The sequence below is a fragment of the Xenopus tropicalis genome, chromosome 8, assembly GCF_000004195.4.
Source record: "Xenopus tropicalis strain Nigerian chromosome 8, UCB_Xtro_10.0, whole genome shotgun sequence".
Taxonomy (NCBI): Eukaryota; Metazoa; Chordata; class Amphibia; order Anura; family Pipidae; genus Xenopus; species Xenopus tropicalis.
In genome coordinates this window covers 108,268,386-108,282,980 of record NC_030684.2, presented here as the reverse complement: position 1 = coordinate 108,282,980, position 14,595 = coordinate 108,268,386, and the positions used below count along the sequence as shown (strand labels likewise).

General features: G+C 40.4%; 1 protein-coding gene across 1 annotated transcript; it reads right to left on the bottom strand.

Moving 5' to 3' along the window:
* Positions 1-278: 278 nt before the first annotated feature.
* brms1l (BRMS1 like transcriptional repressor) lies at positions 279-13,880 on the bottom strand. The gene is given in 10 exon segments (NM_001102896.2): positions 279-2,296; positions 2,833-2,959; positions 3,822-3,861; positions 4,997-5,061; positions 5,955-6,041; positions 6,985-7,081; positions 8,062-8,141; positions 8,350-8,477; positions 9,190-9,280; positions 13,683-13,880. Coding segments are annotated over 10 exon segments (969 nt in total). The 5' UTR covers positions 13,819-13,880; the 3' UTR covers positions 279-2,178.
* Positions 13,881-14,595: the final 715 nt, after the last annotated feature.

Here is a 14,595-nt window from a genome sequence, read left to right as displayed (position 1 = left end):
AAACAACAAAGTGCCTTGTCTGCTATCACCACTAGCACAAACCGAGACCTGTTGGCAGAAGTGTCTGACCTGGCCACCTATGCATTTGAATGACAAGCTCCTGACAGAGCTAGGATTGATGATTGCCAGCCCAAAATTGCTCAAGTGAGTACTTTAGGGACAAAAAGCAACATTCCAACACTTGTACCAGGTAATACATAATAAGAAGCAATTCATTTTTTCAGGAGCAGAAGTATTTTCCTTTAAAACTAAAAAGTCTTACACAACATCACTCTCTGTTTTAGGTACATGTAAATGCTTTATTCTGTCAATAATATCCCCCAAAGGGGTACTTCACCTTCATAAAGAGTATTGTTTTTCAAATAGTATACCACAAATAATGATAAATATAAAAATGAGTTTGTTTTGTACAGGTATAGTATACAATATCTGAAAACCCATTATCCAGAAAGGGCCAAATGATCGAATTACAACAGCGGGCATAGGCACCATTGGACCGAAGACCACATCAATGAGCCCATGCGGGCCCTGATCACACGAGAAAATCAAACCTGCCCAATCAACACCTGTCCGATTCTCAGTTAGATAGCGGTCAGGGATGCCCATCAGGGGGCCCCATACACTGGCAGATAATCTGCCACATCCGTCTAAAGGACTCAAATCGGCAGGTTAAATCTGCCTGGGTATGGCCACCTTTAAAAGAAAAGCCCCCTTTTGTGGTTTGGTTTGGTTTGGTCTGTGCTTTATTATTCATGGATGCATCTTGTGCTTTCCCAGAGATCAAGAATATCTTTTTATGTGTTTGTTTTAAACACAGAATGTCCTGCGTATAGCAACGGGTTCACTACCTGTACAAGCTAGGTATAGGAATTTAAGGAAAACAACACACTAGAGAGTTTATATTTTACTTTACTGCTCATGGGATAGTAAATGAAAAGCTTCCTATGTTCACAGAACATTCCTTCTTTTCTTATACACATGTGGCATTTGCCAGTTTGCTAGGGTTGGCTAAAACGTTCTATAGAGACTGAACTGCAACAATGCGTTAGCACCAACACATTGCTGTCGGTTTTGGCATACGAAATATTCCTTATTTGAAACTAACATCATGGTGGCTTTCACTCATTTTCTAAGTGCCAATATGCAGAAAAAGCACAATTGTGTGTCTATATATAGGAAAACTGACATAAAACATTGCTTATTTTCCCTTTAAAAAGGACAAACTTAAAAGGTGACATTTCAGCTCATACTGAATCCAATATTTTTGGAGGATCAGGGAACTGCAATGAAAGGCTCCCAATCTGAATGCTTTATGCCTTTAATTAAGTACCTGAAACATGTGAGCATATAAAACATCCCTGGTGGCACACAGCAGTCACTGGCTCAGTTTTTTGAAAACTGTGCGCGCTCCAAATGGGTTTTAAAATATGATCTGATAGATATTTGACACAAGGACACACTAATGCTAAAATACATATGCTTACATTAGGGAAACAAAAAAGGAATAATGGCCATAGTCACAGTTATAAAAGCTTCACATGCAGTGGCACATCTCAGATGATTAGGTTTTGCTCCTGGTTTAATTAAAAAAAAAAAAAAAGTTAAGATGTTTCCAGCAGTTCCAAGCAGCACAGATGAAGCCTGGGGATATGCACACCATAAGTAGCAACATGTGAGAGAATACTATTCAGAGGAAACATGGCTTTTTCCACCCTGCTGTAGAAATACTGTACTTAAATCATTCAACTTCTACCATGTTTGCTATGGAAACTTTTCGGTTTCCCTGCCCCAAAAAAGAGCTCGCAGGTTTTTGTAAACAGTATTGCACACTTAGTGTCCCTTTAAGCCACAATGCCTTGTAACCTATATTAAGCATTAACTGTGGCTGCCCATTTTAATGTGGTTTTGGCAATCTATGAGGTCAGGAGGTATCAGACATTGTACCCAACAGTATATAAATATCCACACTGATTATTACCTTGACAAGGTACACATGTAAGCAGTCACATACTTATAGCCATGATATTACACATTACGCACTCACTTACACAGTTGCAGTAATACTTGCAAATACAAGAAATTAAGGTAGTTAAATACATAGAATTCCATAAAATGGCACAGTTCCTGTTGCAAGAGGGGCCACAGCGAGACACTGCCTGTAGCAGATGATGGTATCAATCAGATATGCTTGATACTGTATTTCCCTTTCTGTAACTGGGAGATGTACAGCTTTGATTTACTGCCATCTTGTCTCTTAAACCAAACCTCATCGCTGTTTATTGTCGTTATAACGGCACTAAAGTTGAGGGAAAAAAAAAAAAAAAGTGTATATTAGAAATGTTGCAGATTTGATGAAAATGACATATACAGTCACATTTACAGTCAGTTACAACCAAACCTTGAAATATGGCTGCACAATAGCAGAAATTGACAATTTTAGCCACCCAGAAGGTGGCCATGCACATTAAGATCCACTCCTTTGGTGAAGTTGCCAAACGAGTGGACCTTCTCCTGATATCGGGCTAATCTATTAGAGCTTGCGGCAGGTTTTGAAGCGCATTGTAAATTTTATGTTCCTCCCACGCCCCCTGGAAAAAAAAATGTCATACTGTACAATAAGGCCAATGTCAACTTTTGATTCCTTTATTATTCATTTACCCATCATAAGTAAATTATTCTGTACTTGATGGCTATATGAAATGCCCAGGCAAAGATAAGTCTTCTTTTATTTGTATTTATGAACACAATATATTCTGAGAATGAATTTTCAGTGCAAAAAATAAACTTACTCCAACTCCACCTCATACCACACCCCATACCCAATAACCTTACCTAGTCGGAAACTCATCTTTCTTGTCAATGCAAATTGTCTGTCCTCGACCATACCATTCTCCATCATAATGCAGCCGACCTTCTTCTGATCTGGCACTGTGCTGATGTTTTTCCATCTTGACTGTAACTGAAAAAAAAAAAAAACCCCACAATTTTTGATATTCCTAATAAACAATAGTAGAATAGCAAGTCTCAGAATGTGGGTGGCAACTAAAAAAAAAATATGATTAGTTAAATCAACGTGTCAGTAAATTCAGTCTTTATATTGTAACATTTTTCACACAACTATAAATTTGTATAGCCAGCCTGCCAGATTTTTACTACTATGCTATTACAGATATAGGAACCATAATCCGGAATTCTTGGAGCCAAGGGTATTTCGGATAATGGGTCTTTCTGTAATTTGGATCTCCATACGCTGTCTACTAAAAAAAAAAAAAAAAAACACACCACTATTTAAACCCAACAGAATTGTTTTTTTTTTTGCAAAGATTAAAAAAAGAGCAAACTACTACAGATTAGATAATGTTGGGAAATATATCCTGCTGCACCCACAAAACAGCCATCTAACATAGGTATTAAACTAGTTAGTATGCTGTTCCCTAAAAGACATGGAAACCAATGTATATATCATACATTCCCTGCAGTGGCCCCATTATTTAACCGCATTCCCCATAATGCCCTGTCTACATGTATATGCTAGTAAAATGCACAGCAGTGCAGCAGAGTTGGCAGCTTGATGTCTTTTCCCAACTCTCTCATTGGGTAGATGCATGCACATGTCAGAACCAGATTGTGCATGTTACTAGCTGCTAGAGGCCAGAGAGGATTGTCACCAGCCCCCACTGTGCTACTCTGCATTTTATTAACATGGCACAACGGGCAGAAGTTGGGATTGTGGGTCAGGAGGTTTGCCTCTGCAGAAGAAAAATAAATAGATGGTTTTCTTTCCAATAAAAAGAAAAAAAAATAATAAAGTAGAAACTTACCTTCAGGTTTTACCCTGTGAGGTCCAAATGAAGCCATTGCCTAAAAAAGAATATTAAAAAAAAAACTTGTACTGCGATACTACAGTCAAATAGCAATAAAGACAGCATTTAACTAAAAAATAGTATTCAGACCCTCTTGACCAATTCACTCAATAGCAAATTTTACACAGAAGTTAAGGGCCGCCAGTTAACCAATCAAGACTTCCAAACAACACATGACTGTATGGAAGGGTGTAACATAAAAGAAGCCAAACACACATACAGGTATGGGACCTGTTATCCAGAATGCATGGGACCTGGGGTTTTCCGGATAAGGGATCTTTCCATAATTTAGATCTAAATACCTTAGGTCTGTTAAAAATCTTTAAATATTGAATAAACCCAATAGGATTGTTTTGCCCCCAATAAAGATTCATTATATCTTAGTTAGGATCAAGTACAAGGTACTGTGATATTATTACAGAGAAAAAGGAAATCATTTTTAAAAATTAGAATTATTTGCTTATAATGGAGCCTATGGGAGATGGCCTTTCCGTAATTTGGAATTTTCTGGATAACTGGTTTCCAGATAAGGGGTCCGATACCTGTACATGCAGTAGCACATAGTAGTGGTAGCAGCATCATACCTTGGGCTGTTTTTCATCAGCAGGAACTGGACACTTTTTTTGTAAACAGAATGGAAAGTGGAAAATACACCAAGAAAACTAAAGCTTGGGCTTATCTTTCACTAGGAAAATTCTCCCAAACACAAGGCCACAGTAACGCTGGAGTGTCTCAAGAAAAAAAAAAAAAAAAAAAGGAGAAAGCCCTAATTTCTTATTTCAATCCAACCAAGACTCTGTGGCACTATTTGGAAAGTGAGGTGAACATGTGTCATCTGACTAAAAAACAACCAGGCAAATATATTTCTTAAAGAACAGACCAAAGTCATCATGTGACCACCATGGCTTCATTTTTCTCCCATAAGATTTTCTTAAGACAATATTTAAAAGAAACTTCAAACAAAAAAAAAAAAAATGGATTTCAATAGGTTTTTTGGATGGAACCTAGCAACAGCTCCAAAAACCTTAATAACATGAAAATTACAGGATTCAAAACAGAAAAAGCACAAACCTGTAAAAGCTTGGTTGGTATTCATTTTTGACAGAGATAGATAGCATATACACTTTTATTACCTTTCTTATTGTAGTCCAGTCTTCAAGTATATCCAAGTCTTGTAACATATAAACTATATATGGACGTGGAAATATTTAGGAAAAAAACTATTATGTCTTAAGCTATACAATGGAACATAATACAATTGAAAACTGAGTCTGCTCTGACTGGATCCTAACACAACAATCAACAGTAAGTATAAATAGTAATTTGAATAAGCCATAAGATACAACATAACGAACAGCAAAAATAAGAACTCTTACATACCATACATAAATACAAAACAGAACAGGGAGACAGTTTGCTTACTGCGTGCCAACTCTGAACCTTAATAGATGTGGAATTCTGCTATATGAGAAGGATTCTAATATATATAGAAAAACTTGAGATATCTAAATATCTAGACTAGGGACAAAATACACAACTTTTTTGGATTTAGCCACATGGCCAACAAAATGCATGAAAATACCTTTATACTGCAGAGTGTGTGAACTGCTGCAAATCAGTTGAAATGCTTAATTGTGTGAAGATGCTCCCTTAAATAATGTTCTTCTCTGGCAACAAAACACCCCATGTGCCAGCGTCCTCACCTAGTAAAAGAAATTTGCCTGTAACTGTAAAGGCGGCCATACACTTTACAATTAAGATCTTTCCTGGGACCATTGGTCAAAAGAAAGATAATTTGTTGCCTTCACTGATGTTCAGGGCTGAATCGTCAGATATGAAGGTAGAAACAATAGAGAATCCACCTCCACCTGACGATTCAGCCTTAAATGCAGATTTTGCTTGGGCGCCTTCAACGGGGCCCAAGCAAAATCTTTCGTCCCACCTGATCGACGAGCCGACCAATATCCAACGCTCCTACAATATTGGTCGTCTTGCCAATCCGCCATACACGCACTGAATACCGTACAAAACTAGGTTTCATAACAAAATATCGGTGCGTATATGGCCACCTTAACTCTGCACAAAGGATATCAGACACAACTACTGGCTTTTTCTTCTTATCTGGGCTAAAGGGGTCCTTTCTTTTCCGCCTTGACTGTAACTCATCATTCCAGAGCTCTTAAAAACAAAACAAAAAAAAAAAACATTTAATATGAAAGGATTTAAAGGGATACAATCATAACAATGTTGATTTATAGCAAAGAGGTATGTTCTTATGGTGATAATTTTTTTTTCTTTTTTTTTGCTGACAAGGGAAAGGTGCTTACGCTATTATTGTACTCTTCCTATGTAATATGTAAAGCAGAGGAATAAAAAAAAAAAAAAAAAAAAAGCTAAAGATGGTGAATATGCATATTTTTGTTTAATAGTGCTCAAGACTTTATCGTGAAGCATACCACATTTTGAAGGATGTGCAGCTGTCTGCACAAGCACGATTAGTGCTCCTAATCAAAGTAACCAATATTCATTTAAAAATTGTCAGGATAAATTGCCTTTGTATTGCTTGTTATTATCATCCTATATATAGTGGACACAGTACAGAGCACTTTAAACTGTTCATTATTTACCCTCATCCCTGTATGAGCTAATACAATCTAAGGTCCCTATCACATTTACGCAAAACACACATATTCATTGTTTATGCTGTGTAACGTGCTCCTTAGGGCTCTGGCACATGGAGAGATTAGTGGCCCGCGACTAATCTCCCCAAACTACCATCCCACCGGCGAAAATGTAAGTCGCCGGTGGGATGGCACACGCTGCACAGGCGATGTCGGCAAATCGCCGAAGTTGCCTCGAGGCAATTTCGCCGGTTTTGCAGAAATCGCCTCTGCAGCATGTGCCATCCCACCGGCGACTTACATTTTTGCAGGTGGGATGGTAGTTCGGGGAGATTAGTCGCCCGTGACAAGGGAGATTTGTCGCGGGCGACTAATCTCCCCGTGTGCCAGAGCCCTAAATATAAATACATTTAAATCCACATTTAATACTGTTTTTACATTTCCCCCCCCCCCCCCATCTACTCAAAATATAGATAAAGAAACTACGCATTTCCATTTACCAGAGGTAATATCAATACTGTGGCGATCTTCTTCCAGTCTACGTATTTTCTCTTCCAGTTCACTCTGAACGGTGTCATAAAGCAACAGCTTTTCACTCTGAAATGAAGTTTGATGCATAGTTTATTATTTACCAAGTGTTTTTGTTTTTTTAGCAAAAACGTGCAGATTTTTTTTTTTTTTTTGCTGGCTGAGCATTTAGTTCTACTGCAGTATAAATGTAACAATCTAAATCTCATGATGCCATAGAGAAGTCTAATACAGTTCTGCATCATGGCTATATTTTGTTTTGCTTAACTAAATTGAGTAGAACACAGATTTCATATTTTCCTGGAATGGGCAATATTTTTCCTGGTCACACACAGGCAAACTGCGCTTTCTCCTTTCTGAATTTTATGTTTTCCTCAGAATTTACATTGTTTTGAAGTAGTCCACTGGGAAATGTAAAATTCAGTTATACTGTAAATGCAATACAAAGTATTAAAAAAAGCAATCCCTAAAGGTGACTGCACATGGTGGCACCAAGAGTGATGGCATATGTGATATTTTGTCACCAGTGCTAAATAACCTCAGCATGTACTGAAGTCAATTTGAATCCCTGCTGGTAAAACATTTGAATCATGTGAAAATACAATGGCAATCGATTTAAATGCATTACTGCCAGTGATTCAGATTAAATACAATGCCATAAAAGGCAGCTTAACTGTAAAGGTGTCACAAGTGGGCATATCTGGAGATTGTTCTGCAACTTTAAAATGGCACCTAAAATACTCCCTAATGTAAAGGAAGTTAAACAGGCATTGGGCTTATTAAACATTTAAAAAACATTCTTTTGTTGGTTCTTGATATACAATTTTGAAGGAATGTGAAGTTAATATAAATGGATAAACGTTTTATAACCAGGCACCGCAGCAATAGCTTCTCTGGGAATGCAAAACATTTACATGGCCCTGATGGCAAAGGCCTCCAAACTCAACATGGAAAGCAAACTTGTAAGCCCACAGAAACTCACTATGTTCCAAGAAAGTATTTCTGCTGCAAAATGTTAATTACATACATTTTATCTAAAGAATGTGTACCTCACAGTGTTGGCGTGCTGCTTGAATTTCACAGTCATGTTTGTTCTTCACAGACTCTAGGCACAGCTCACGATATATTCCTTAAAAAAAAGGAAACATTTTATCTTGCATTGTTATACATAGATATCCACTTAGAGTTCTTTAAAAAAAAAAAAAATAATATGCAGAAATAACACATACAAAATCACGCGCACACACACACACACGAGAAACACCACCACACAGGAGTACCAGCCATTTTGATCATAGTCAGCTCCTCTTGCCCTCACCAATGATGAGTTTTCATACCTGCCACTTTAGTTCTGATCTGCATGTTTTCCTGTAAATTTGCAAGGGGTTCCAGATATTCTGGTGCTTTGCCTGCTATTACCTCCTGCAGTTTGGCATCCACTTGGCTCAACCTCTCCTTGTAAAGTCTAGAAATAACAATAACAAGCGAAGGTCAATTCGCTAATAGTACATGTGACAGTACATAAGCTGCATAATGCTGTGCCTTAGAACAAATAGTTTCAATCTGGACTGGGATCCAAAATAGGCCCTGGCATTTCAAGTACACAAAGGGTCAAACAATCCCCCCCCCCCCCCCCACCAAACATTCACTATTTATGGTATCTTACAAGCAGCCCCTCTGGCATTTGCCAGAATCCAAAGCGTACCAGTCAGGACATGCTTTCAATTTTGTCTCCTTACCAAATTCTAAGGGGCACATTTACTAATCCATGAATCTGAATGGGAAAAAAAATCGGATTGGAAACTAAAATGTTGCGACTTTTTCGTTGCTGTTTTTTCGTTTTTTCGTATAGATATCAAAATAGCACTCAAGAGTAAAAAATCCAAGTCCAGCTTGGGACTCCTCCAGTTACATGGGAGTAGGAGAAACAATGGGTTATCTGAAAGCAGTTCTAACATGTAGCACTGGCTCCTTCCGAAAGCTCAGAATCAGGCACAATGACTGACATGACTGCGGACAGACCAATATCAGTAAGTTGCTGGACTTTGCATTTGTAAAGAAGACCAAACAGATACAAAGACAGTTTTATATTAAATCACTGAGTAGGAGGAGGTTCTCTTTATGGCATTTATACCGCAATATCCATCCTGTGACAACTGCCACAAGTGCCTACTTACTGATCTTTGAGATCTGTAAACTGTTTTTCAAGGTTAGACATTTCGTCCAAACATTCCATTCTGCGTCTTTCACAGTCTTCATCATCCATCTCTGCAAGATAAGAATTAAAGGACTAGGAAAGTCAAAATCTATTAAGCACACGATTAAATAGTACTACTATTGCTGTGTAAAAACACTATATTTCTGGCTTGCCCAATGAAACATTTACAGAGATACACATACTAGAACCTACATACTTGTTTCAGTGAACGGCGCCGCCATCTTGTCCAGCATGTCACAGAGTGTCCCCCCCCACCCCACAGCATGTCACAGTGTCCTCCGCTCCGTTCACCGCTCACCTGCCACAAACCCCCCCCATAGCATGTCAGAGATCATCCTCCGCCGGCAGCACCCCCCCCCCCCCCCCGCTCGCAGCTTGGCGGCTACTCGCATCTGCCATACAACGCTGCACTGTCAGGAAGAGATATACTCACCCACCCCCATTCCCCGCCGCTCCCCGCTCCTGCCACAAACCCTCCGCCGCTCCCCGCACTCGCACCCCCGCTCCCCCCACCTGCATGTCAGAGTTCTCTGTCGCTGCGTCGCCATGGCAACCAGACGCTCCTGCTGTGTGCGCATGCGCCGCCTAAGGTAACAAGTCGCCAAGTCTGGGAAGGAGCGATGCATTATGAGAATCTTCTCTACCCTGCTCAGCGTTTTTTTTTCCTGTTTGGCTTCTGATCTTCTGAACAGGTGAAGTATGGGGAGACTTAAGGGCACTATTGAGACAACTGAAGGTATGCCTGCAGCTTGAGATTAACACTTTATTAGCCTTTCCTTCTCCTTTAAACAAGAATGGTCAAAGCACTATATCCAAAGTAGTCTAATGATCTAATACTGTAGAGCAGTGCTGTCCAACTGGCGGCACGCGACCCCCCTCTGTGTGGCCCCACACCTGTTTGTGTCACTGTATGCTGCCTGTGTGTGCCATACACACAGGCAGCATAGGGCAGGTAGAGTATGGCACACACAGGCAGGGTAGGGCAGGCAGAGTATGGCACACACAGGCAGGGTAGGGCAGGCAGAGTATGGCACACAGGCAGCATAGGGCAGGCAGAGTATGGTACACAGGCAGGGTAGGGAAGGCAGAGTATGGCACACACAGGCAGGGTAGGGCAGGCAGAGTATGGCACACACAGGCAAGGTAGGGCAGGCAGAGTATGGCACACACAGGCAAGGTAGGGCAGGCAGAGTATGGCACACACAGGCAAGGTAGGGCAGGCAGAGTATGGCACACACAGGCAAGGTAGGGCAGGCAGAGTATGGCATACACAGGCAGGGTAGGGAAGGCAGAGTATGGCAGGTTTTTGCTGTGCTATCACCGTTAATATGGCTATGGCCATGCAATAACATAGGTGTGGTTTCAAGTGGGTGTGGTTTTAAAAAGGGGACTGGTCAAAACTGGCTTCCATTATCGGCCCTCCACCATGTAGGCCGGAAAAATTATGGCCCTTGGTACCACAAAAGTTGGACAGCACTGCTGTAGAGAATTGGCTACACAACAAAAATAAATATACTTTTAAAAGTACCATCACAAGCAAGAGAATGTTATCAAATATTCACCATGGTAGAAGTTGCTTTAAAGGGGCAGTATATCTCCTTGGTTCAATGTGAGTACAATAATTTTGGCTTGTGACAAAGATATTTTTTCCTATTGTTTTAGTTACAGAAAAATCTATGATTTTGTTTTTTCTTGAGTTAAACAGGCAAACAGAGAGATTGAGCCTACTCCATGTTTGGTCTTTGTGAAGTAGATAATTAGATTACCACCATATAATCCTCTCCATTCACCACTATACCTGTTTTGTTAGCAGGAGTCCATTATGCAAGGGGGGGGGGGGGGGAGGGGATTATATGTGCACTGGAAATCTAAATGATCTCCCTTGCTAGGACCAACCATAGAGTAGCTTCAATTTCCCCATTTGCCTTGTTTAGCTCAAGGAATTACAAAATATGTAGACGCTTGTGATTAAAACAATAGGCAAAAAGTATGTTTGGCATAAGCCCCATTCAAAGAACTCATGTTGAACAAAGGGGTACACCTCCCCATTTAAAGAAGAACAATGCCTTTTATATAAACATATGTAATTTTCCCAATTAGACAGCAACATTTTGAGCCCTTTTATTATGTTCACAGAATATTTTCCTCTAGAGAGTAAATGGAAATATCGATAGGGCAGAGAGAGAAGCCATACATTTACAGACAATTTTTACACAAGGTAATTTACCACTACTACAAGTGAAGCGTTGTATGTACCCACAGGCATCTGTCGGTCAGGAAGGAATTTTAGTCTGGAAGCTAAAATAGCTCTTTCAAGAAGCTTACAAATACTAGTGATGGGCAAGACAAAAATCATGTACAATCCAACATCCAGCAGACCAATCAATCAATGTAGGTGTGAGCTCCTGTTTCTTGCTAATGAAAAGGCCTCAGTATCTCAGCAAGCACAAAAAAGAACAGGTTTACATTTCTAGACTCCAAAACACATTCCTTCTCTACATAAATTCATGCCCTGCCTGCAGAAGGACTAAGGGTAATGTCCCATAAGGAGATTAGTCGCCCACAATAAATATCTGCTACTGTGGGCAACGAATCTACCTCAGAAACTGTTTTACTGGCAATAAAGGGAATCACCTATGGAAAGGCTTATGCATTGCCTTTCCACCAGCAATTCATATTATTTGGATATACATGTGAATAGCCAAACAGTACTGTTTGGCCCAAATAAACTGACCTTTGCTGCAGCTACTTTGACTTACAATATGCCAATGCATCAAACATGAGCTAAGGGGGCATCTAAAGAGAATGTGTGGCCAACTTAAGTGATGGAGCAAAATTTTGTAAACATCTGTATTGTTTGTGGTGCTTTACAGAGGTCCTCTGTTTATGGGTTTTCAGCATGCACATGATGAGATAGATAGACAGACAGACACCCAAAGCAAATGGTAAAATTCTCAAATGAACAAGATGATCTGAATGGAAGAGAAAGGGGCAGCCTACATCAGAGTTCTGTGGGCCTAGGTTTGCAGACAGGGCACTATAAGCAAAGTTGGTTTTCTTCCAAGAGCTAAAACCATGCGGGCTAATTGGCTCCTGATACAGCTTATTTTTGAATTTCTGGTTTTGATTGCATAAACCCCAGTGTAATTGCCAAACAGATCCTTCTGTAGGCTTCCAGTCAACATAGGGGCTATCAAATAGCCAATTATAGCTCTCATTGGCACCTCCAGGAACTTTTTTCATGCTTATGTTGCTCTACAAAACTTTTTCCATTTGAATGTGGCTCATGGGTATAGAAAGTTGGGGATCCCTGATTTAATGACTTTAATGTCTTTTATATTTAAAAATGTGTCTTGGAGAACTCTCCCCTATAAATGTGGGGGAGAATCAGCCTGCGAGACCTGTGCTTTGGTCGAGAGGCGATCCCCCTGCATAATGTTTTCCTGCTTCATAAGCACAGACAAGGGCTGTATCCTGGTAATTCATCTTTAGTTACTCTAAACTTTAGTTTCCCTGTTTAGCTCAAGTAATAATAAAATCCATAGATTTTTTGTGATTAAATCAATAGGCAGTGTTCAACACAAGCCTATTCATTGCACTAGTGCAGAGGGGGGTTCACTGTCTCTTTAAACCAGTGATCCCCAACCAGTGGCTCCGGGGCAACATGTTGCTCACCAACCCCTTGGATGTTGCTCCCAGAGGCCTCAAAGCAGGTGCTTATTTTTTGAATTCTTGGTTTGGAGGCTGCCAGTCCACATAGAGGCTATCAAATAGCCAATCACAGCCCTTATCTGGCACTCCCATGAAATTTTTGAATGCTAGTGTTGTTCCACAACTATTTTTACATTTAAATGTGGCTCATGAGTCCAAAAGGTTGAAGATCCCTGCTTTAAACTAACATCTGAAGAAGGATCTCACAAAAACATTGACTGTCCATTAAGTTTCTATCTCTATCTTACCTATAAACAATTGCTACATTACAATATGCCTTTAGCACTTGTTTCCTACCCCAAGAGGCACCTTTGATAATGGGACCTAAGATGTAAATGGCTACTGACACACTGATACGTTCTATGAATGGAAATCAATGGCACCGATACACAGGGAAGGATCACTGTTCTGAGGGGAATCACATCCAGCATGTGCCTTGCCTGTCAAGATGTGAGGGGGGTTGCCTCATATTGAAAAGACAGAGCTTCCATAACCAAGAAGTCCCTGTGAATAACTGCACCACAGCACAGCATTGCTTTGCGGCAAAGGAAGAACAGCAAAGCGCCTTTATTCCACTGGTGGCCGCTCTATCACTGAACTAGCCAAGTACCAGGGATCCGCAGGATGTGAAATCCCTGAGCCCGCAGCCGTCCCACCATGAAACAACTAGCGGCCACAGGCGGTAGTGCAGCCGTGTAGATGTGCGTGTTGCGAGCAGTGTTGGAGCAGTCAGCTGCTTACCCGAGCTGTCTCCCTCTTCGCTCCCGCTGGAACTATCCGAATCGTCCTCTTCGGAACTAGTGCCTTCATTTTCCGGATAGTCAACCTCCATATCATTGTGGTTACTTTCCTTCTTTTCCCGTGAATGAACCGGCATCTTCGCTTTCACTCCCTCCGTCCTAAAACTGCGCCTCTCCGGACCCCAATTTCCACCCGCGCCGGCACCCACCTTTCCTTTCCTATTGGCCACTCTACGGTACTATATTTTTAGCTCCGCCCATATATCATTCGTTCGCGCTTACGATTGGCTTAAGAGCACGCATCATTTACTAGCCATAGGCCACAGCAAAACCCTTCCGTCGCTTATTACTCGCTCCTACGTTTCCATGAAAGAACAAGGGCGGACCCTGCGTCTTGCTGGGAAATGTAGTTTCGTCTTTATTACTTACTGGATGACACGGCAGGAAATTTGACTACAAATTCCGAAGGCCATTGCGAGGCAGCGTGCTTTTTCGGGCGGTTTATAAACAGAGAAGACGTCAGGCTATAGTAATCAACCACCTTTGTTCCTATCAATTTGAAGCTGTACTTTATAGAAGCCTAGGTTTGGTAGAGGTTTAATGGATATTTAGTATTAGTGTCCATCCGGTCGAATAGGATTTCGGCTGTGCATGTGTGGGATCTGTTATCCGGAATGCTTGGGATTTTTGGACAAGGAGTCTTTATGGAGTACCATTCCCAAAGGCTCCTAAAGAACACTAAGTAAGACCCAATATGATTAATTTGGATTTCTGCAGCTTAGTTATGATCAAGTACACAGTACTCTTATTATAGAGATAAAGGAAACATTAAAAAAAAAGAAAGAAAAATAATTGCTTGTTTAAATAGGATTCCAAGGGAAGTGGCGTTCCAGTATTTTGGACATTTTTTAATA